A 23309-nucleotide genomic window follows, 5' to 3' on the forward strand; every position below is an offset into this window, starting at 1 on the left:
TTTGATCCATGGCATTGCATAAAATGTTCCAGCACCTTCAGTAGTGATCCCTGGGAACAGTCAGTGTGGTCCCCCAGTAAATAAATAAAAGCCTAGATGATCATTATTCTTGTTGCATCTGTGCACATAATCAGATAAAATCTGATGAGATCAGAGTTATTTTTCTTGAAGGATAAATTTATTGTAATATTTTCTTTCATCAAAAAGAGGGTGATGGAGGCTAGAGCAATAGTACAATGGTAAGACACTTGCACACAACTGATCCAGATTTGATTCCTGGGACCCTATATGCCATCCGTCTCCGAAAACACCACCAGGAGTAATTGCTGGATACAGAACCAGGAGTAACCCCTGAGCAATACCAGGTGTGCCCCCAAAACTTTTTTGAAAGAAAATCATTCAGTTGAACACACCATGTAAAATTATGTTTAATAAGTAAATGTGGTCCCAGAGAGATAGAACAGACTCTATGGTGCTTGCCTTGCCCTTGGATAACAGGGATTGGTTAAATCCCTGGCACTATATGTGGTCCCCTAAATCCCACCAGGAGGGATCCTTGACCTAAGCACTGCCAGGTCTGGTCAAAATTTCGAAAATTAAAATAATAATAAAGTACACTTGAACACTGTAAGATGCAATATTTAATATTTATTTTAACTGTGTACATTAATGTCGATTAAACAAGTATGATTAAAATACTAGACAATTAAAAAGAAGCAAAAGTGTAATATAACTACCCTCTTCCTTTAGTCTGGATAATTTTGTGCCTTTCTAGACATGAAAGAGGCTATTTTGGATTAAAATCAATATTGACTTTGCAGCCTTTCACTACATTACTTACTGGTTCTAAAACTCCCTTAACAGCAGAGCCTATCTAGAATCCAGGGAAGCCTACATATCCCAAACGTCTTTACTCTGCACTTCCTCACAGCTGGGCCTGCACTGTGGTTCAAGAAGCATCTCCCACCCAGAGGTGACACCTTTCTTTCCCTTTCACACATTCATTCAGCACTTGAGTGCTCACCATGTGTCAAGTCTCAAGCTTGGGCTAAACTCTTATTTAGTATTGGCACGTGGCATATGACATGCAAACAAAGATCTTGTCTGATCTCTGACAGGAAGAGCAAAAACTGGATAGAAGACAGATACTTTCTGTCCTCATTTTTCATCATAAGAACTCTCAAGTGGTCCTTCCCCATCAGGGCAGATATGGTGATGAGAGAGGAGAGAGGAGTTACAGGGAGCTTAAGCAGAGTCAGTGAACTGCACGGGTGGGCATGCAGCTGGTCCAATGTCCAACAGGTCCCATCTTGCAAGTAACAGAGGTGCTGGCACTTGCAACCAATTTCAGAAAACCTCATGCGTAGATGAGTTAACCTACTGGAGCTCTCCCTGGGCTGAGAAGCTCCTCTTGGGAAGGTCTCTGAGTCAAACCTGTTCACAGATGAGAACCTCTGAGCTCTGCAGCATTGGAAGGAGAGGAGAGAGGGTTTAGGTGGTGCTTGGTCTTTGTAGTACTTCATGTGGTGAGTGTCCAGGATGCCCAGGGGCTGGGGCAGGACTTAACACTAGCATCTCTTTGAAACAGCGTCCCTCAGGGAGGCTTAGTGAAGAGATGCCACCTGGTAGTGCCTGGCACTCAGCATAGAACAGGTGCTTGCTATTCTGATGCTGTTATAAGAGAGCTTGGGAGAAAGAGCAATGGTTCTATACAATGAACAGACCTCCTCTCTGAACCCAATATCCTTATCTGTGAAGTGGAAACAAAAGTACCCTCTGCACAGGATTAGTAGGAGGATTAATGCCATCACTTTGCAATGTTAATGCCTGATATGCAGTTAAAGCCTCAAGAAAGGTTAGCTGCTTTTCTCCCTTCTTAATCCTGCTGGAGTTGATACATCCAAGATTTACTTGAGAGGATTTCTGCATCAAGTAAAGTGATCAGGATTTGAGGGCAAGATACTAAACAACTCTCAAAATTTAGACAAAGACATCCCAAAGAATCACATCCTCTTGAATGTAAACCTAACCTTTCGAATACAGGCCTACATGCTGCAGGGGGAAAAATCAACTCGAGTGAAAGGCAGGAAAGAGGTAATAAAAATCTGCTGCAAATCAGAAATATGCTCATGAAAACATGCTGTAAATAATAAATTTACTCATGAAAACATGTTGTAAATCAGATGTCTGTTCATGAAAATCTGCAACTTAACTCATTCAATTAACTAATGACCTTGAAAAGCCTATTTAAGGTTCGAAAATATATAAGACCAATAGATAAGCTAGACGAAGCCTATGGCAATCCCTAGCATTCAGTGCCTGCAATTTCCCAACTAGGGACTGTCCACAGTCTCCATGCTGGCCCCTGAGAATCTTCAGGGGCTTATCCTTCCGCTCTCCAATACCAAAGACACTCAGAGCTGTGGGTTAAAAGGGGGAATTTTCTCTGCCCCCAAAGCAGGACACAAGGAGCCCTACATTCTGGCGTTGCCTTATATCTCGGGCCACCTTATCACATCAGGAAGCCAATCTGTCCTAGGGAAGCCATGCTGGGATTCCTGCTCAATCTGCTTTGCTCAAGCCTGAAATAAGATCATGGATAAGAAGTACTTTCTAAGCTTTGAAAAGCCACACACAAGTAAATTTTCATAGCTACTGGGTTTAAGCAAGTTCAAGGTCGGGACAAAAGCATGAAGAAACTGAATGGGAGGGGGTATGCGGAATCAGAAACGGGGAACTGGGACAGCCAAACTTGTCTGGGAGTCTTCAGCATCTTCTCCGTCTGAAAAGCCAAAAAAAGCAAAGATTCATGAGGGCAGAAATGTACGTGCAATGTAATAGACAGCCTGGAGCCCCAGGTGGGAGTCTGGACTAAGAATGGAGACAATGTTCCTTCTAGAAAGAGGACATACTAGAGTCTGTGGAGAGACTGGCTGCTGACTAATCTCCCTGCCTTTACCTAGGATACCCTGATCTTTCTCTAGCTGAAGAGGTTCCTGGAAGGCAGTGTCCTAGGGGCGCTGGGCCCCACACAGTGCTCAGACATGGGGGTTAATTCCTCTGACTTTTAGCAAGCAAACTGTCTTCTTCCCTAAGTATAGACTAAGTTGGTCCAGTCGCAGTAGGACAGTACCCTCCCGGGCTCTGCCCCTTATCTTGATCTTTGCCTATGGGTGATTGTATTGATTTTCTAAACTCCAGATTGTGGAATCCTGAGTTGATGCTACTGGGTAATGGTGGACATCATCTGAGGAACTGGAGCAAAGAGCCAGGGCCTGATAGGCATCTATGACATCTAGAGGACTTAGCTGAGATGCTCTATGGGAGGGAGACTACAAACTCCAATGCTTCGAGAGGGCATTTCTTTGTGCCACCCCAAATTTCAAATTATCACAGGAAGTCAGAACACAAGGACTCACCTACACACACACACACATACACACCTCACAAAGGCTAATAAAAGACAGTTTTCCCTCAAAGAAAATGATGACCAGGATACAAAGATACTCATGAAATGGGAAAAATTATTTACCCAATCAATACCCAACTGATAAGGGTATATATCAATGATATATAAGGCACTGGTAGGATGCTACAAGTAAAAACATCCAACTCCATCAAAAAATGGGGAGAAGAGATGAACCTTCCTCAAAGAAGAAATACAAATGTTCAAAAGGTACATCATAAGGCAGATATGTACAACAAGAGGTATCATATCACACCACAGAGACTGACACAAATCAAAAAGAACAAGAACAACCAGTGCTGGCGTGGATACCAGGAAAAAGGGACTTTCATTCACTGCTGGTGAGAATGCTGACTGGTCCAGCCTTTTTGGAGAATATGAACATTCCTCAAAAAAACTAGAAATTGAGCTTACATAAGACCCAGCAATACTGCTCCTAAGAATATACCCTATGGGCCCAAAAGCACAATTCAGAAAAGTTATCTGTACTTCCATGTTTATTGCAGCACTGCTCACAATAGCCAGAATCTGGAAACAACCCAAGTGCCCCAAAACAGATGAGTGGATTTTAAAAAACTATAGTTCATCCACACAATGGAACACTACGCAGCCAAAATGAAAAATGACATCATGAAATGTGCGTATACATAGATGGAGAGTATCATCTTTAGTGAAATGAGTTAGAGGGAGAGGGATGGACATAGAGTGATTGCACTTATTTGTGGAATGTAAGAAGAAAAACATAGTGTGAGAGTAATACACAAAGACAGTAGAAATGAGGGCCAGGAGGACCAGTCTGTGGTCAGAAGTTTGCCACAAGTTGTGAGGTAGTGCTATTAGGACAGAGAAGGGACAAATATGACAATGATAGTTGGAAATGGTCACTCTGTACAAAAACTGAGTGCTGAAAGGAGGGAAATGGATATGCATGTAACCTTTCACTAACTGTGCTACAAATCACAATGCCTAAAAGGAAAGAGGAAAGAAAGAAAGAGAGAGAAGAAATAAAGAAATATGTCTGTCAGAGAGGCAGGCTGGGGAGGCACATGGGTGCTAGTAAATGTACACTGGTGAAGGGTTGATTGTTGGAACACTGGCTGAAAGCCAATCATTAACACCCTTGAAATTGTGTCTCACAGTGATTCAATTTAAAAATAACTATACAAAAGAGAGAAAAGAAAAGGCAGGGTCCTGGGTTCAGATTCAGGAGGAAATAGCAGGGGTGATTCTCCCTTCTACTGAGTTTTCTGGCAGCTCAGCACAAAGGTGCCAACACCCACCTAGAAGAGCTTCTCATAGCATTTCTCACAGTGGATGGTATCCCGGTGAACGAAGATCTGATCCAGAAGCTCACCCATAGGTTTATTGCAAATCCCACACTGAAAGAGAAAACAAGCTAGAGGTGAGCACGTGGGAGACACACTGGAAACAAGTGACGGGGAGGCCGTGCCTGGCCAAGGTGGGCAGGAAGACATGGAGCTGGTGACACATGCTGGACCTTGAAGCAGACAATAAAAAACGGCATAAAACAGACAACCTCCAAATCAAAACAAACCCCAACAGGCAGGAGTGGTAAGGAGTAAAGAGTCCTGCCTGAAGAACTGGGCCTGGGTTGGAGCCCGAACTCTATTGCTTATAATCTGGGGCGGCTTAGGCAGCCCCCTACGGCCTCATCTATAAAACTGGGCACACCATGTAAAAAACTAAGGCACGCCGAGGGGTGCGTGCACTCTTGGGCTCTCCGGGCGGCTCTGTTTCACCGCCCGTGTTCAATGCCCTGGAACCACTGTGTGTGCTGTCGGTCAAGGGCAGGCAACGGAGGGAAGAAGGCCAAACTGGTTGCTCGATCAGTTTATTTCATTCTCCCTGCTTCTCTCCCGGCTCTCGGTCTCTCTCTGGATCTCTGGATCTGGCCCCCCAAACCACTCTTACAGCCTAGTTAAATCTCCCCAGCATGAGGGGGTTGGGGTGTACACATAGGTGTGGTCACCATCAATAGGGTTGAGGTTCCTTTCCCTTAGGGGATGCTTCTCCTAGGACTTAATTCTCTTTCAGCAGGAGGATCCACCCAAGGGCAGAGTCCCATGAGTGTGTTTCTCTTCTCCTCAGCCAGCAAACATATAAGAATTCATAATATTAATCATTTTGTATGGACACAATAAGAAATGCATTAAAGCTTATGGAATTGCTCTCCTGGGGCCATCTCAATCTCAGACTACAGTGCTCAGGCCAGATCAGTCTTTCCTATCCCTAGCAGGGTCCTAGTCTCATCATTACTTTTGGATCATGACAGCATTTGTCTATGATCAAGCTCTTAACTTATAGTTAAGAATTAGGCACTTTGTCCAGGCCCATCTCGATGCCAGGGTAGCACACAACTCACCGCTTGCCCTGGATCCATCCTGTCCCTCGTCGGGACCCTGCTTTTAGGGTGCTAGGAATTGAGGGCAACTGAGGCTTAAGTGGAGAAAGCAGATGCCCGGGAGGGAATAATATTTGAGGCCAATTAAATCCCAAGTTACAAAAGCATAATATTGTCTTCTCGTGTCCATACAAAAAGGACATTGCTTTAAAGTAAATTATTCAAAAGGCACAAGAAGAGGAGAAAGGCAATATTAATTTATATAATATAAATTCAGTATCCTAGGAAAGTCTGACCTTATAAATTAGCAGAGTCAGATTAAGGGAAAGCCGCGGATTAACTGTTTTGGGGAAGAGAGCATAGAGAAGTGATTATAGATAAACAAAAGGATGGGAGAGAATAGAGAACACCTCGATGGGTGAGACTGGGGTAAGCCTAAACTCTGGGGAAAACCGGGAAAAGCTACTTGTGGCTAGGGGGGAGGACAAAGTAATGTCATCCTACAACACCAGAAGCACAGTGAGGGCACTTCAGTGGCAGAACCTCGGGTTGCAGCCCTTAGCTCTGAGTAGATCTGTGATTCTAGACAAGAAAGTCTCCCAACTTCCAGGAGCCCCCAGGATGGTCAGGTCTCACCATCTGGCCATCCCGCTATTTTTCCCAGCTCTCCTGGTAGCCCCAGCAGGCAAGTGCCAAAGCCCTGTCCCTCCACGCTTCCTATGTTTCCTCTCCTCTGCCCTCTGCTTGGCCTTATAGAAAATACAATACACCCTGGTGAGACAGGACAGCTTGCCTTGCATATGGGCGACCCGGGTTCCACTCCTGGCATCCCATGTGGTACCCCAAGTACTGTACGGAGTAATTCCTTAGTGAAGAGCCAGGTATGGCCCCAAAGCCATAACATCAAAATAAAATACCCGTATGAGTCCCTTCACCTCCAACTCTACACCCATCTCTGCCATAATGCCTACCTAAGGCCTCACCCACACTGACAGCTCCCTGCCCCCTAAACATCCAACTTGGCTGTGAGAGACCAAAGATGTCAAGGTGCTTAGATCTCGGGAATCCTGGAATTTTGCTCATGTGTTTAATTGAAGTGCTCTGTAATTAGCAGCATGACCAAGATGTATAGAATTGTCTAGGACTTCTCATGTAAGCCCATGATCAGGAAAACAAAATGTTGTTTGTCAAACCATCAGTCTCAATCTTTAGGATGAAGAATAGAAATCTATATGGAATGCAGGAAACACAATCATCCCTCCCGTCTTTCCCCTGAGCCTTCTCATTATAAGTTCCTGAAGTACAGCCTGAGGCCATAGCCCTGTAGTTGTCTCTCCACTGCAGCTCCAGCACCTCTCCCAGTCAGTTCTGAGTGAAGCTGAACCCCCACAGACAGACGTGCTTCTTCTAACTCAGTTACTGTTCCAGTCAGTCTCCAAGTGGGGTCCTCAGAACAACACCCTCAGCATTTCCTGGCACCTTGTTGGAAGTCCACCTTGCACGCCTTAACAGTCTTTTGGGGAAAATGGATGTGTGTTCTAGTACCTGAGACCTTGTCACCATCCATAAGTGGACTGGGTTCCAAGAGTACATGCTATGGGTCCGAGAGATGGTGCATTGGGTAAGGTGCTTGCCTTGCATGTGGCTGACACCCAGTTTGATTGCCAGCATCCCATATGGATCCCTGAGCATCACCCAGAGTGATGCGTGAGCAGAGAGCCAAGAGTAAGCCCTGAGCACAAGCAGGTATGCCCCCCCAAAAAAATACCTAAGTTAGGTGGCCTGCTCCTTGGGTACACACAGCTCACTCTGACAGATCCCAGGCACAATACAACAAGCCTCACTGTCATGTTCTCCTGTACAATCTTCATCTTGCCAGTTCGCCTAGAAAAATCCACACTTGACAAAAGCAGCTCCCTTGTCTCACTCCTGCCCCCAAGAATGCCTCAAGGTATCACCACCCTGTCCACATCTGCCTGCTGCCCATCTGCTACCACCCACTCTCTGAGGCAAAGAGATACTAGGTATTAGGTACTAGGTATTTCACACCCTCCCCTTTTTCTGTAAACACCCAACTCTAACTTGCAGGTGACAAGCAGTAACCCATTTCTAACTGAGAAATGAGAATACACTGCTGGGGAAGTTCATTCCTCCTAAGACCCACATGCTAACCCTTCCGTCTGGATGCTGCAGCACGCTACTGTCCTCTATCTCCAAGAGAACAGCACAGCTGCCATCAGTGGTGTGTGCCCTCTACAACATCATCCAACCATCACAGGACCAGACTCCGATCCACCTCATGCCTTTCTTATGCCCTGCTCTCTCAAGCTCCCCATCAGTCATGGTATAGTGTCCACCATGCCACTAACACTGCTACTAGCGAGGTCACCAATGCCCACCACTCTGCAGAAGTTCAGCACCCTTCTCAGTCTGCTCACACTCTGCCTGAGCTCCATTTGCTCCTGTGGCTCAGGAAACACATGCACCCTGAGAATACCCCACCTGGATTTCAAACCTTCTGGTGGGTGCTCATGACATTTTCAATAACATTTAAAGTCTCTTCCATGTCCTCCAAGTCATGGAAGTTAAGCCCCAGATGTAAAACCCCCAATTGTCTCCGTGGCCTTTTTTCCTGAGCCACATGAACTAAACTTTGTGTTCCTAACACAGGGCCTTTGCACTTACACAATCTTTCCCCAGAAGACTGCTTCTGTGTCCTCCATAGTACTAAGAACCTGGAAACATCGACTCATTTATTCCCTTGGACTTGGGGACCCATTCAGACTTCTGCAAATGCTCTGTGATGGAGTGTAATCCCACGAAGAACAGATTTTCTCCACGATCAAGCCATACCCTTAAAATACCCCAGCTCAGGATGATGTTCTGAGTGCCACCACTACTTACCTTAAAGCAATAGTCATGGCAACAGATGCCAAGATGTTCTAGAGTGATCTTTGGGCAGTCTCGGATCTCCCGACTGCAGTAAGTGCATATTCCTCCTGTTGTTCTGTGAAAACAAGGACCCACTAGTCAGACTGGCATGCAGACATGAGGGCATCCAATCAGACCCTTGAGTTTTCTCATGGGATTTCCAAGTTGCCACCTCCTGTGGTGTGCAACGAGCCCTATGGCCCCAGACAAGAATGGGCCTGGATCTCTACTGGAGACTTTCATGATGTCCAGATGGTGACCGTGTGTCTTCACTGGACTCACCTTATTGCGGGCAGCTTGCCTTCCCTGTCTCTAGCTTGGTATATCTGAGGACACTTCCCCCCCTCAAACAGAAAAAGCAATGTCTCCTACAGGGATATGCCCTCCCTATATACATTATTCCTTTTTTGGTTTTGAACCACACCTGGCTGTACTCAGAGATTAATCCTGGCTCTATGCTCAGGGAATACTACCAGTGGTGTTTGGGAGATGATATGGGGTGGCAGGAATCGAACTGGGGCCAGCAGAATGCAAGGCAAGCACCATACTCACTGTATTATCACTCCGATCCCCCTATGTCCATTCTTGATGGCCCTTCTCTTCATGTCTGTAATCACTAAACCCTGTCCCCCAGGCCCACACTCTTGGCCCCAGCTTGTCACTCGTCTCTAGGAACTCTAGGGGCGATAACAGAGGAGTCTGGCGGCCAAGCCTGTCAGGATCTCATGCCAAAGTTCTAGTTAGTGACTTCTGGATTGTTTATCTTTCTTGTTCTCAGATTCCCCACCTTTGTTCACAAGACTCACCCCTGCTTTTTGTCCTCAAAAAAAAGCTAGAGGGCCTGCCTCCCTCTTCAGTAAACATATCATTAGCTATGTGACACAACTATGTGCAATACAGACCCTAGGCAAAGAACCAGCACCCCTCACCCCATATAGATCACCTTTATGAAAGCCTGGGGTGACTTAAATTCCCACCGTAGGAACACCATATATCCCCATGACCAGTGAGTAACTGCCCCCGTTTTTAAGAACTACCTGACGGCTATTGCTGAGGGACATCTTTCAGCCACAGTAAGGTCCATCAGAGTCGGTGTGACTGTAGTATTGGCTACAGTGTGGTGAATGCCCTTGGACTCATCACTGTTGGCAGCAGAAGCAGAAACATTCAACCACAGGAAAGTCTCTGCTCTGTTCTAGGTCCATTTGACTCACAATGTGACTTCAAGGGCACCCTTTTCTTGTAGCCAGTTCTCCACTATGACCTGAGTAGACCCATCTGAAAGTCCTTTACCCACCAGTACCTCATCATGAACACCATGCTGAACTCTTGGCAGTTCCTGAGAGCTCTGGAAACTGATGACTGAGCCACTCTGGGCAATATTCAGTTCAAAGGGCTCTTCCTGCCACTTTTCTGAGTTCCTGGAGTTGGCAGCCCTCTGTTCTTGACTTCCCACTTGCCACTATCTTTTGTAGTCTCCTTTATCCTTTCTGGTTGATCTGTAAGTCTGTCTCGCAAATGATTGAGTCTCCTGAGATCCCAAGGGGCCTCCCCAGCAGACACAACTGTCCGGCTTCCAGACCCTGCTGTTTCCCTCAGTTGAGCCTCTGGCCTCCGCTAGGTTCCAAGGATGCACTGACTAAGGCATCCTGGAAAGGGTAACACCCTGTGCAGTGTCCTACAAGTGAGTCAGAAACAGCAAAGCAACAGACAGCGTAGCTGCCTTACTCCACTGTCTCTCCCATTGTGACCTGCAAGCTTCCTGCTAGCACAGCAGACTCACCTCTCAGGGTATGTAGCGCTACTGTACGGAGCTTTCTTCTCCTTGCTGAATGCATCCTCGCTATTGGCGCCACTGCAGTTGTGAGGACAGAGAAGAGGCCAGAAAGAAAGCAGATGACAGCAGTCATGAGCATACACACTTTCTGGGAAACCCCGTGGCCACTGCCAAGACATGACTCCGATGGGGGTATTTCAATGCAGTGCCAACTGGGAATGAGTCTCTCGGCACAGAGCCTCACAGGGGAATAAACTCTTGAGGCTGCGAATACCAAGAGGACTCCCAGTTTCACCAGCCAGAGAAAAGGAGCTGGGTTTTTCTGGCAGCAGCTCTGGGCTGTAAGGTACCATTCACAAGGAGCACACTAGCAATGGAAATCAGACAGAGGAAAGAAGGACCCCAATACAATGACTGTACTGGAGGCAGGTGAGCTTGGCAGAGAGGCTCTGTCCCTTTTTGCATCTTCATTTGTGAGTACTATACTTTAAATAACATAAATGAAGGTTTAAGAGAAAAACTCCGTTCCCTTCAAGAGAAAGATGGGAAATCGCACTTGTGATAAAGTAAGCCTTGAGCTTTGCTGAACATTAGACTCATATTTCAAATAAATCAAGTGTCAAAGTGTAAGATTAACAGCTTATGGGGCCATGGGGGCTGGAGTGATAGCACAGCGGGTAGGGTGTTTGCCTTGCACGCGGCCGACCCGGGTTCGAATCTCAGCATCCCATATGGTCCCCTGAGCACCGCCAGGAGTAATTCCTGAGTGTAGAACCAGGAGTAACCCCTGTGCATCGCCGGGTGTGACCCAAAAAGCAAAAAAAAAAAAACAACTTATGGGGTCAGGGTCAGAGAGACATTACAGGGGGTAAGGTGTGTGCCTTTTATGTGGCTGATCCTGGTTCCCTTCCAGGAACCATAAGGTCCCCCAAGCACCACTGGCAAGTACAGAACCAGGAATATCCCCAGAGCACCAATAGGTGTGACCTAAGAACCAAAACCGACTCAAACCCAGAATGAAGAGATAGAAAGATGACAGGAGACGGGCACAGTTCAGCCCAGTGATGCCTTACAGAGATAAAGGCAAGATACCAATGACTACTTCCTGGGGTCCTGGAGCTTCCGCATATTATCTATCTAATTGCAAATCTTTCCTGAACAAAGCTGCAGGGCCACAAACAGATTAATGGTGGCAGAAGTGATGGCTGGTGGCAATGGGGGTTAGTAGGTGCAGGATTTTCTTTGGGTGATGAAGACATTCTGGAATTGGATGGCAGTTAAATGGACTGAAAACCACTGGACTGCATGCTTTAAGGAGTGTAAGGAGGGAATTCTCTCAATAAAGCTGTAGAAAAAAGCACTTAGGGAATAACGATTTAGGAAACCAAGGCTCGGAAAGGTGGAGTATCTTGTCCAACATGATATATCCCGTGTGGCCAAAGCTCAAGCCTGAACTTGAGCCCAATGCCTGCCCAAGCTCATCATTCTACAGCCCCAATATAAGCCATCCAGAATCCCGATGATCCACACCTGAAAGAAGGAGGCTTATCTCTGTTATAAAAATACTCCCCATATCAATAGGATGATAGGAAACATTCCCAGGGGGCACTGTGTCAGCGTGGCTTAGTTTCTGACTGAGATGGCATGGAAAGAGGAGGCAATCAGACAAAAGAAATAATTCCAAAGCAACGCATCTGTCAGTTTTTGAAGTATAATGTGTATTCAAACAATGAAAGATGGAATAAATAAAAGTCAGGGAAGCAGAAGAGTGGAGTCCTGTGACCCGGAATAGGATGGAATAAGCTGGATGATATGGAAGAGTCCTGTCAGCTCCGTGGGGAGTGATTTCCTTAGGATTTACAACAGAAAGCTGGTCTCTACCAAGAAGCAAAGACAGGCAGAAAGGGATAGCACCAGGAGTAGGATGTCAGGGGAACTAACTAGTAAGGGGAATATGAAGATACAACAGCTGGAAACGCAAAAATCACACCCTTAAAAGCATATCATTCATCCATTCAACCCATGATCACCCAGAAGGCACTCTGGGACAATTCTGGGCTAAGGCGGTGGGGGCATGCATGGGAATGGGATGGCATAGGGCCTGACAGGAGAAGGTCGGCACACAGAAAGAGTGGAGACTCACTCCTACCTGCTATAGAGTGATGCACCCAGCTTCCTAGAAGACACCTCGCTGGCATTCGTGTACTCCTTCACAAACAGAATCTCTTTGCTGTGAACAGAATAAACCCGGGCTTTACTGAAATGTCCCAGGGAACTAGGCCGGCCCAGACAGAATGAGGAGGCTTCAACCCCTCTGCCAGGTTAGAAGGAACCAGAGAAGCTTGGGCAGGCTCCAGGATGACAGGGGAAGGAAGAAGCTGGGCCACACCTAATGTGGCACTGAACCCCGGGAGTTCAAGACACTGTGGGTGGGCTGCAGAGAACTTTAAAGAAGGCTCCCTGGAGTCCACGGTGGTGACATGACATCGTGCTTCATTGATAACCTCAGTGCTTCATGACCTCATGCCCAAAGGAAGGCAGTCACATTCACGTGTATAGTGTAAGAGCATTCTATCTACTAGCCTGCTGCACTGAGCAGACGGGGAGTCTCCTGGCCTCAGAGTTACGCTGCAGTGTGAGACCACTCTGAGTCTTGCCACATCTTCAATTGAGCCCCAGTGGCTGAGGACTCACACACGCTACCAGACTCCAAGCTCTACCTCATGAGGGCTCATTGCAGGCCGACACGTGGTGCCATTCCCAATCTGCTGAGGTCCCTCCTATTGCTGCGACACTGTGGTGCCTGCTGCTGGGGCACCCCCTCCTGTGTTGGAAGGGTATGTGGTCAATAGGAGAGTCGGTCAGGCCTGGTGCCCATGAACTTCCTCTGGCATTATTAGCAAGGTGCTACAGAGGGCAGAGCCCAGAAAGTGCTGACTGGTGTCTCTTCACTGACCCGGGGAGATGGGGGGTGGTAGCACTTCGCCCAGACCCACAGATAGGAGGGTATACTGTGAGGACTTGGACTGTACTAGACGGCCCCTCTGCCAGTGGGCACTAGAGCAGACGTTCTGACAGTGACCAGGGCATCATCTTGCATACTGTCTCTGCTTACCTGGCTGAACTGGACTTCAGCTCACTTGGGGACCCTGGAGTGTAAGCGTGAGGCTGCTCTGCTCCAGCAGTCACGGTCACAGTCACCATGCAGCTTGACGGGGCTTTTGTCCTGCAAGAAGCCGAGGGCCAGTGCATCAGCACAGAGAGCAACGTGACTGCCTCTGGCAGGGGTTCAAAGTTTCTCTGTGCTCACAACAGCTCCAGCAAATCACTGAGCTTTTATTCTAAAAGGCTCTTCTGAAATTGGTGTGGATGGCCACCTACTTCACTGGCCAGGAGTCGAGGTCACACTTTGAGTCAGTAAGGAGTCCCCAGTGTTGTGGGATCTGCCTAGTTCTCCCCACTGCTGGTTCCCGGAAGAATCACAGCAGCCAGCCAGCTCACCGCCACACTGGAGGGAACGGCCCCTTGGAAGGTCAGACCCCCTTCCTTCAGAAAACTCCCTAGAAAATGCGAGACCAAGGAAGAGAGGGACGGAGGGGCCTGGCCATTGCCAAGACACAGTTCTATGCCCCTCACTTCAGAAGGATCCGCCCCATGCAGAGACAGCAAACTGACATATCCTGGCTTTCTCTGCATTCAGCCTCAGGCTAAAGCTTGCAGCTATCCACATGGGCTCCTGCCATCCAGCCAGATCGCAGCTCAGCAAGCCCGTTTCTGGCCAGACCCTCACACCCTGTCACTCTGCTGACTCCTTGGTCGCCAGTCCCATATCAAAAGCATCACTGCTGACTTATGCAGCGTGCATCTGCCCATCGCCCCTGCTTGGCATGTTCCTTTCTCCAACGCACTGCAGTGCCATACCCACTCAAGAGGTGGGTGCATCCACGTGCTCCGTGCTTAGGGGTATCACCTCCTTGCCAGAGACCTCAAGGCAGTCATCTCTTAACTCCCGGGCACCTAGTCTTGCCTTCAGACTATGCTAAATTCACTGGCACTTGCCCACACAGCCCAACTCTCAGCCCTCCGCAAATGCAGGACCCTTTCCCCCTGGGAAGGCACTCCACCAAATGCACCCAGTCAGCACCTCCATAGTGAGCTTTCATGTCATGAGTGTGAGCTGAAACCTGCAGAATGGCCTTGAGATGCTGGGGGCCAGTGTGTCCTCTCTTAGAGCCCTTATCCGCAGAGGGGAATGGGTGTGTCTGAGACATCGGGGTTTGTCCTGGTTTGTGGCTTGGCACAGGAGGGACCTTACCCACTGGCTCTATTGTCCAGTTCCACCAGCTGCTCAAATACTTCAGTGCTGCTCTGGGTCTGTGCCTGCACGATGCTGGAGTCGCCAGGCTGCTGGCTGGTGCAGCGACGGTCATCCCTGGTGCTCCCAGGCCTCTCCTGCCAGGTCTCCCCTACTGTGGTGACCATCTTTGTGTCGGAACGCACCAACGCACTGAGGAAAAACACTCGTGTTTTTATTGAGTCAACACCGCGGGACAGGCCCTGTGGGCCTCACTACACAGGGACCGTCGCGTCTCTTGGCCGCAGTGGCCTTCGGTGCAGGCAGGGGCTGCGGCTCTGCTCCCACTAGCCCTGCTATGTCACCGGTTCTTTACAACACGGCCCTGTCCCCCAGGGCCAGGCCTGCTGCTTCCCTCCCCGGCCCGCGCCCGCGCCCGCCCCCGCCCCATGCGGGACCGGGGTGGGAAGCGGGAGCCGCGAGGCGGCCCCGCGATGGGGGAAGGGCAGGTCCGGCCGGGGCGCGGCCCGGGCTCATTTCTGATCCTCGCACGCCATCTACTGGCAGCAGCGAGGCCGGCGCAGGGGGCGCCCCACCCCGGTTCAGGCCGCCCCGCGCGGCCATTTTCTCGCTCGCTCGTCGCAGTTCCCGGCGGCCGCCGCGGCCCAGCGCGAGGCTGCAGGAAATGGCGGCGCGCACATGCGTACACGCGCTGCGGCCCCGGCCCGGGGTAGGGGGGGGCGAGGGTGCGGCGCGCAGGCGCAGGCGCAGGCGCAGGCGCACGGGCGTTGTTTTCGCCGCTCGGCTCCCTGCGCAGTCTTCAAGGCCAAGTAGCGCGAGCTTTCCCGGGCTTCTCTCCGAGTCGCGCAGGCGGCCGCGCGCATGCCCGGACTCCTCGCCCTTTGCCGCTGGCCGGCTTTACCCAGCCAGGACCTGCGGCCTCGGGCTTCGCGCCCACACCCAGCCGCCGAGCTCGCTGACGGGGTCGCCAGTGAAGGGCTGGGCACTCCGGTCACTGCAAACTCCCCCGCGTCAGTGAACAAGACGCGGTTCTCAGCAGACGTTGGTCAGCGCGGGGCCATGGATGCCCCTCCCCGCGCCGGACGTTAGGGGGGCCAGAGGCAGCCTGGAGCGGGGTGGGACACCACGGAGGGGACAAGATTGGAAGGGAGCCTCTGACAGAAAAAGGCCGAAAATGCAGCGAGGAAGACCCGGGTTTGATCCCGGTACCCCATGTCGTTCCCCGAAACCTCAAGCCGAGATCCCGGAGCAAAGAGCCAAGACTAAGCTCTGAGCACTGCCGGGCGCGCCCCCTGCCGCAAGAAAAAGGTTTAGGAACATTGATTTAGACCCTGACCCATTAGGGGAGGGGTCTCTGACACCTCAGGGATCTGACATGGAAATAATTAGAAATAACTACATACGTTATCTATATTTATACTATATATAACCTGTGCAGACATTCTGACCCTGTATCGTTTCTCCTCAGATCCCCCACCCCGAAAACTTACTTGATAGTCACATTACATACTGGGACACATTGTTTAAAGTGTCCTCTATACAGATTACCAGGAAGGTCTGGCCTTCTCATTGTGCGGGTAACTTTAACCTGTCTCATATACCAGAAACACACTCTGATTATGTGCATATATATATATGTTATATATATATATGGCAAACACAAGAACCCTTTAATATGAAATGGCAAGTTTTTAGGTCAAAGAGAGTACAGGACTTTAGGCAATTGCCTTGCATATAGAACAGACCCTGGTTCCAACCCTGACCCCAGCACTTCCAGGAGTGATTCCTAAGAGGAAGCCCTGAATACCCGAAAATCAGCGGTGACTTCTGTTTATAACTGACCCATACTGAAAATTCCTTGGTTACAGTCTTAAGACCTCTATTTGGGGCACCAGAGAGCACAGCAGGTGAACCTGGATCAATCCTCAACATCGCATATGGTCCCCAAAGCCCCGCCAGGGGTGAGCCCTGAGCCCAAAGCCAGGAGTAAGCCCCAAGCACCACCAGGTGCGAGCACAAAACAACAAAAAACTCTTCCGTGTGTATATTTATGTGTATATTTATGTTATATATGTCTACTTTTTCACGTCTGGATATTACAAAAATAATTTGTAAAATCTATCCTGTCTGTCAATGTACTTAGAAATTAGCACTGATATAAATTAAATATTAGAAAACTCAAATTCAAGAGACAATTTCTAATACTTAAAATGTCTTTTAAAATATAGTTATATAAACTAACCCAAATATTTTTTTGGAGTTTTTTGTTTTGGGGCCACATCAGGGATGCTCATGGCTTACTCCTGGCTCTTTGTTCACAGATCACTCTTGGTGGGACTGGGGGGACCCTACAGGATGAAGGAGATCAAAACCATGTCACCTGCATACATAGAAACTGCCTTATCTGCTATAATACTGCTCTGGCCCCCATAGTCCAAATGTTTTAATAATTCAAGCTTGAATATTTCATGAAAATATTTGGCAAAAAGTACTTTAATATTGTTAGCTTACTAAGCATAGCTATGCCTTGGGGCCAGAGAGATAGTATAGCAGTCGAGGTGCTCTCCCTTGCAAGCCAAACAGACGGGCACCCCATACAGTTTCCCCAGTACCTCTAGGAATAATCCCTGAGTAGAGCCAGGAGTAAGCCTTCAACACCCCCCAGTGTGGCCCAAAAACAAAAATTAGCTATGTCTTAGAAGTTACCAATATTCTATATGATAAAAACTATTATAACTGGGTATATTTTAGTAAGCTTATACAGTCTTAATAGTTGACTAGGCTAATGTGACACCTACTCCCTATTTGATAAGAAAAATATACATTTACTTTTAATCAAAGTCATTAGCATAATAAGTTATTTCAACTAATTATATTTGATCAGCTTCAGATAGTATCTAAGATATTTTTGGTAACTTGGAACATTATGATTATAATAAATTAGCTAATAGTCATTAACTACTACATCATTTCTAATTAAGGTAAAATATGTAATGATTATTCTGTATAATTTTAAGTTTATATATTCTTTCATTTCTTATTTTTGCAGTACAGACAGGCTATATTTAAAGATGTTGATTGTGTTCATTTATTCACATTGAAAATTTCTGTACAACTGTACATTTTGATGAGTGGCATATATAAACATCACAAGTCTGCAACAAAATGTTGCTGCAAATAATTAAAAATTTTTCTTCTGCTTGGTTTTCTATATAAAATACTATTTATTGGTGGCTAAAAATATAATTCATATACATACATGAGATTAATAGAACAGTAATAAAGGGGAACTATGTAAGATGTTAAAATACTTTTGTTAATGAAAAACAATTGGTTTTGTCCTAAATTAAAATAGCAGTTCCAAAAATATGTAAGATGAATTATAAAGGGATATTTTAAACATTATAAGAGTTTTACAGAAATCTTGTCATGGTCAAACTGACTAAAACTTAATAGGAGTATGTTTTTAAAACGGAACTATAATATCAAATATTAAGATACAAAACTAAAATTTGCCTTTCTTTGTTAAGTAATACGTTCTTGGATCATTGGTCTGCTTTTAAGACAAATACATATAAACTGCCATTCTTTCCTCATGAGTATAAAAGGCAAAATATTAGGTCTTATCAAACTAATGCCTTATACTTTATGTTGACTTAATCATGTCTGCAGTTATTTTTAAGACAATTATTTTCTATGTTCCTTAAAAGATTTTTTTTTATGTTCCTTAAAAGAATTAAAAATGAATTCATGCCTTGCATGCAGACGGTCTGGGTTCTAACCTCAGTACCGCATGGTCCTCTGAGGCCCCCAGGAAGTAACTCTTGAGCACAGATCTGGGAATAGTCCCTGTATAACACAGAGAGTAGCCCAAACACACCCCCCTACCCCCACCTATTACAGGTTCTAAGAGTCTATATAATCATGGTACTCCCTCCATTTACTTAAAATGTTTTGGTCAATCGGGTGCATTAAATAGCCAAATATTTCTATCTTATAGTGTTATTTAATCTGGCGATCACATCTCCTGATCACATTTGACATACTGTCTTCACAAAACCAAATCTAGAATTTCTTTTATACTTAAAAATGACAATATCCCAAATGACTTATTTGTTCTTTCACCTTTAAACAAGACAGGTACTAAAAATAATTAGGTTTGTATATATGGAAAATACTGTCAAAAAATAATGTTGTGCCTTCCCTAAATTATATTTAAGTAGATAAAATGTCAACTATAAACATTTCAGAAATCCTATACACTTTTTAGAGTTTTGAAAGTGTCCTCAGTTCTCATATGATGCTTCTACTTCTCAATGTTCTGGAGTTTCCTTCCCTGATAGCAACATTTCTGAGTCAGAACTTCGATTGATTTTTTTAGTGTGAAAATAATCAAATATGTATTCCTTTAATTTAAACTCAAGGTTTTCTAGGCAACTTGTTTTTCAACTGGAAATTCACAAAACTTACCTATGGAATTTTGTGAATATACAGCTAGATGCTTAGAACATTTTCTTCAATGGCAATTTGATTTCATTCGTGGATATAATTTATGAATGAAATCATGTTTTTACGATTCATGTATTTACTCGAAACGAAATTATGTATTTACTACTATGTATATGCCCTCTCAATAGTTTGATGAGTTCCCAAATGAAAGGATTGGCGTTTTGTGGCTGAACTTTTGTTAGAACAATCATTCCTTGCAAAAGAAATTTTGGCTCTTTCAAGTCTCTGAGGAATCTAGTTTACCAGTAATGTCATCCAAGAAATCCAACAAGTTCATCCTGGTTTATTTCATTTTTATTTGAGAGGTTTGGGGGTCATACCCAGGAATGCTCGGGGACTATTTTGGGCCTCTGTGTTGATGAGTGATGACTGTTGGTGCTTAGCAGATCATATGTGGTGCCAGGGGACCGGACAAGAGTCAGCAGGGTACAAGTCAAGCATCTCAACCCTCTGTACTCTCTTTCATGCCCTCAGTAAGTTTATCCCCAAAGTACACTGTCCTTAAGATCCTCGGTCATTTGTAATTACAGAACCAGTGTACTAATCAAATTACAACCTGGTAAATTGATGGACGAACTCATTTACTTAATATCCCATCTTGTTCTCACAGAATTTGCATAGCTGGAGCCAGGAAAACTGACTTGAAGGGCTGGAGTTCAGCACTTTGCATGCAGAAACCTGGGTTTGATCACCAGTACCACGTGATCCACCAAACACCACAGAGAGTGAACCCTGAGCACTGTGCTAAGAGCATCCCCTGAGCATCTACAGGTGCATCCCCTGAAGTAAAGAACTTTCAGCTATATTGCTCTCCCCTCAAGCCTTTCCCTTGATGCTAAGAAATGTTTCTGCCAACTATGTTTAATGTTAAACTAGGATCCAATCATGGACAAGAGAAAAAAAACAAAGGATAGCTGTCTTGTGTCTAATGATGTCACACAGAGCACTGAAGGCTGGTTTACACAGTGGTGGTGTCTTAAATTTTACAAAGAACGGGTAGACATGCCTCAGAGACATCAAACCATGAGTGTCAGCAGGAGTCTCTACCACCCCGGCTCCCAGACCAGTCCACTTCCCTTCTGTGTTTTTGCCTACTTCCTGTCCCAGCCCTTGAGAAGCCTCTGGCCCCAATCTTAGAAAGAGATGGTTTGGATTCAAGTCCATCATCTTTTTGATCACCAACACTTGTCAATACTGGTCTCTGGGTAGTGAGCAACAAACCCGGGATTCTGTAACTGCGAAAAGAGCCAGCCAGGAAGGACTGTGAATCACAGATGGCTTCGCCCTCTCAGTTCCCAGCAGCCAGGGCATCCAGGAATGCCTGCTAAGTAATTCCCCTGACCTCAAAGGGCTGACCTTGACTAGGAAGAGTCTGACTGACGGTGGCTGCCTGATTAGAGACTGACACTCTTCAGGGGGAAACCTGAACTCACCCCCAATTCCTTAGTATCTATAATCACTTGTTTAAACTGTAAAACAGGGGGGAAACTAAAGCTACTTTCAGAGGCTGACAGAAAAAAAAGTGAGGTGAATCCTTTGAAAATACAGAAATACTACAAAATCTGCCTTGACTTTTAGTGTTCCTTGGAAATTCGGGGTTTAAATAAATAAACCCTCAATTAAAAATGAATGTCTAGGCAGAATGTCAGGAGAATAGAAAGAATTCAGAATATATTTGTGAATCAGCTAGGATAGATAACATGGTATTTCTTTTGAAGAAAGAGAAAACGAACTTGTTTCTGAAAGAATAAAGCTGACAGAGCCTAGTATGCAGAAGTAGGTGCATGTATGTGGCAGAAGGCTTAGGAGAAAGCTCAGTACTGGGGGAAGCTCTCCAGTACTGTATGGTCCCGCAGGTATTCCTGGGAGCCATCCCCAAGCACAGAGCCTGAAGCAACCCCCAGAACCACTGAGAATTGCAAAAAGTTAAGGAGCCAAAAATTTAAGCTAAACCTTAATGCCAGACATGCATGTGTAAACCAAAGGTGTAAATCGACCTTTGACTTCTCTCTTTCTAAAACAACAAAAACAACAAAACTACTCTTAAGACTGTGATCAGCATTAGAAGCAGATTGTAAATTGAATGATCTGCCTAGAAAATGTTGTTTATCAAAGTAACTTCATGGACTTAAATGGATCTAGTATTATCAAGCTAATACTAAATGGATCTAGTATTATCAACATAATACTAAATGGATCTAGTATTATCAAGCTAAGTCTTATTTCACGGAAGAACCTGGCAAGCTCCCCGTGGTGTATTCAATATGCCAAATACAGTAACAATAACAGGTCTCTTTCACCTGACCCTGAAAAGAGCCTCCAATTGTTGTGAAAAACGACTAAGGAGAGGCTGCTAAAATCTCAGGGCTGGGACGAATGGAGACGTTACTGGTGCCTGCTCGAGTAAATCGATGAACAAAGGGATGACAATGATACAGTGAAGTCTTATTTACAGCCACAGAAATTTTTATATCGCTTTTGAAATCTTTGTCAGTTTGAATAAATGGTAACTGTATATTGTTTCATAGCAATCTGTATAAATATTTTAAACCTTTTAATATTTATGACAAAATTTCTCCCAAAACAAAATTCTAAGAAAAAAAGTTAAGTTGTGATTAAAAGAAAAGGAATATGGAATGTCTTGAAAGGGCTTCTAAATCTCCCACAATACCCTTACAGAAAGAGGAATAGATATGAATTAGGCCTAATTGATATCTTGAGACTTCGTGTGTTTCGTAAGAAAGAAATTTTTACTCATAACATCTGTTTGAATATTAATATTGGTATTCTTAGGCAAGTCTGCTGAAGAGTCTGCTGTGTTCAATTCAATTCTGAATGTTATTTTGCAACTCTGTGAGTCATAAAGCTGAACAGACTCCCTTGTCAGTAAGGGCACTCTTTGATCACATTCGTTTCTTTCATGTTTTTTTCATTTTGTTTTGTTTTGCTTGCAGTGCTCAGGGGTAAATCCCAGTGGTGCCAGAGATCAAACCTGGCCCTCCTTTATGAAAAGCCTTGTAGCTCTCTCTAGCCCTGATTCATCATTCTGTGTTGTCTGCCACTTGCACATTCTTCCTACAGTGCTTGGTACTGAGAAGTAGTCATCACAGGAGAGGAAGAATATACTAGAATATGTCACGAAACTGAAGGAAACATTATAGAAATCATTTTAATGAACGCTAAAAACAGAGGCTTGAGATTCTCTGCATGGGAATGAATCAGCTATTGAGAAAGGGCCACACCTGGTGGTGCTTTTGGCTCTGTGCTCAGGGATCAGTCCTGGCGGGGCTTGGGGGACCATATGGGGTATTGGGTATCTAACCTAGGTTGGCCACGTGCAAGTGCTTCAGGAATTAATATTAACCTCAAAGCCAAAAAAAGTCAAAACATCATGGCACTTTGCCACTAAGGAGGGGAGTAAGGTGGCCTCTTGAGAGGACATTTTAGGGAACTCAAGATTAGAGAAACAGGGGCTTTTATGTGCAGAGGGGACATGCCCAGTGATGTTCAGGGGTTACTCCTGGTAGTGCTCGGGGAACTTCACGGGTTGCTAAGGATCAAACCCAGATCGACCACATACAAGGCAAGTGCCTTACACACTGTACTATCGCTCTGGCTATTTTCTCTCTTGAAGATGTATCTTTCCCTTTCTCTCCCATCACATCTCTCTATTTTTTTCAGTAAACAATTTTTTCTTCAAAAAAATTTTAATTAAAATATAGGGGTGAGGGACCGGAGCCATAGCACAGCGGGTAGGGCATTTGCCTTGCACGCGGCCGACCTGGGTTCAATCCCCGGCATCCCATATGGTCCCCCAAGCACCACCAGAAGTAATTCCTGAGTGTAAAGTCAGGAGTAACCCCTGAGCATTGCTCGGTGTGACCCAAAAAGCAAAAAAGTAAAATAAAATAAAATATAGGGTGAAAGAATAGAGGACTGAGCCGGAGAG

The 23309-nt window shown here is 45.8% G+C and overlaps 1 protein-coding gene across 3 annotated transcripts in view; it reads right to left on the minus strand.

Annotated features, from left to right (window-relative positions):
• Positions 1 to 640: 640 nt before the first annotated feature.
• ZNF185 (zinc finger protein 185 with LIM domain) overlaps positions 641 to 23309 on the minus strand; it is a 53589-nt gene continuing 30920 nt past the window's right edge. For all 3 annotated transcript variants that reach the window (XM_055121907.1, XM_055121908.1, XM_055121909.1), the window contains 7 exons: positions 14852 to 15043; positions 13652 to 13762; positions 12686 to 12766; positions 10543 to 10614; positions 8733 to 8835; positions 4747 to 4845; positions 641 to 2782 (listed from right to left, as the gene is read on the minus strand). In XM_055121907.1, the coding sequence (XP_054977882.1) occupies positions 4747 to 4845; positions 8733 to 8835; positions 10543 to 10614; positions 12686 to 12766; positions 13652 to 13762; positions 14852 to 15043 (658 nt within the window). In that variant the 3' untranslated portion in view covers positions 641 to 2782. The remainder of the gene's footprint in view (positions 2783 to 4746; positions 4846 to 8732; positions 8836 to 10542; positions 10615 to 12685; positions 12767 to 13651; positions 13763 to 14851; positions 15044 to 23309) is intronic.

The sequence above is a fragment of the Sorex araneus genome, chromosome X (assembly GCF_027595985.1).
Source record: "Sorex araneus isolate mSorAra2 chromosome X, mSorAra2.pri, whole genome shotgun sequence".
Taxonomy (NCBI): Eukaryota; Metazoa; Chordata; class Mammalia; order Eulipotyphla; family Soricidae; genus Sorex; species Sorex araneus.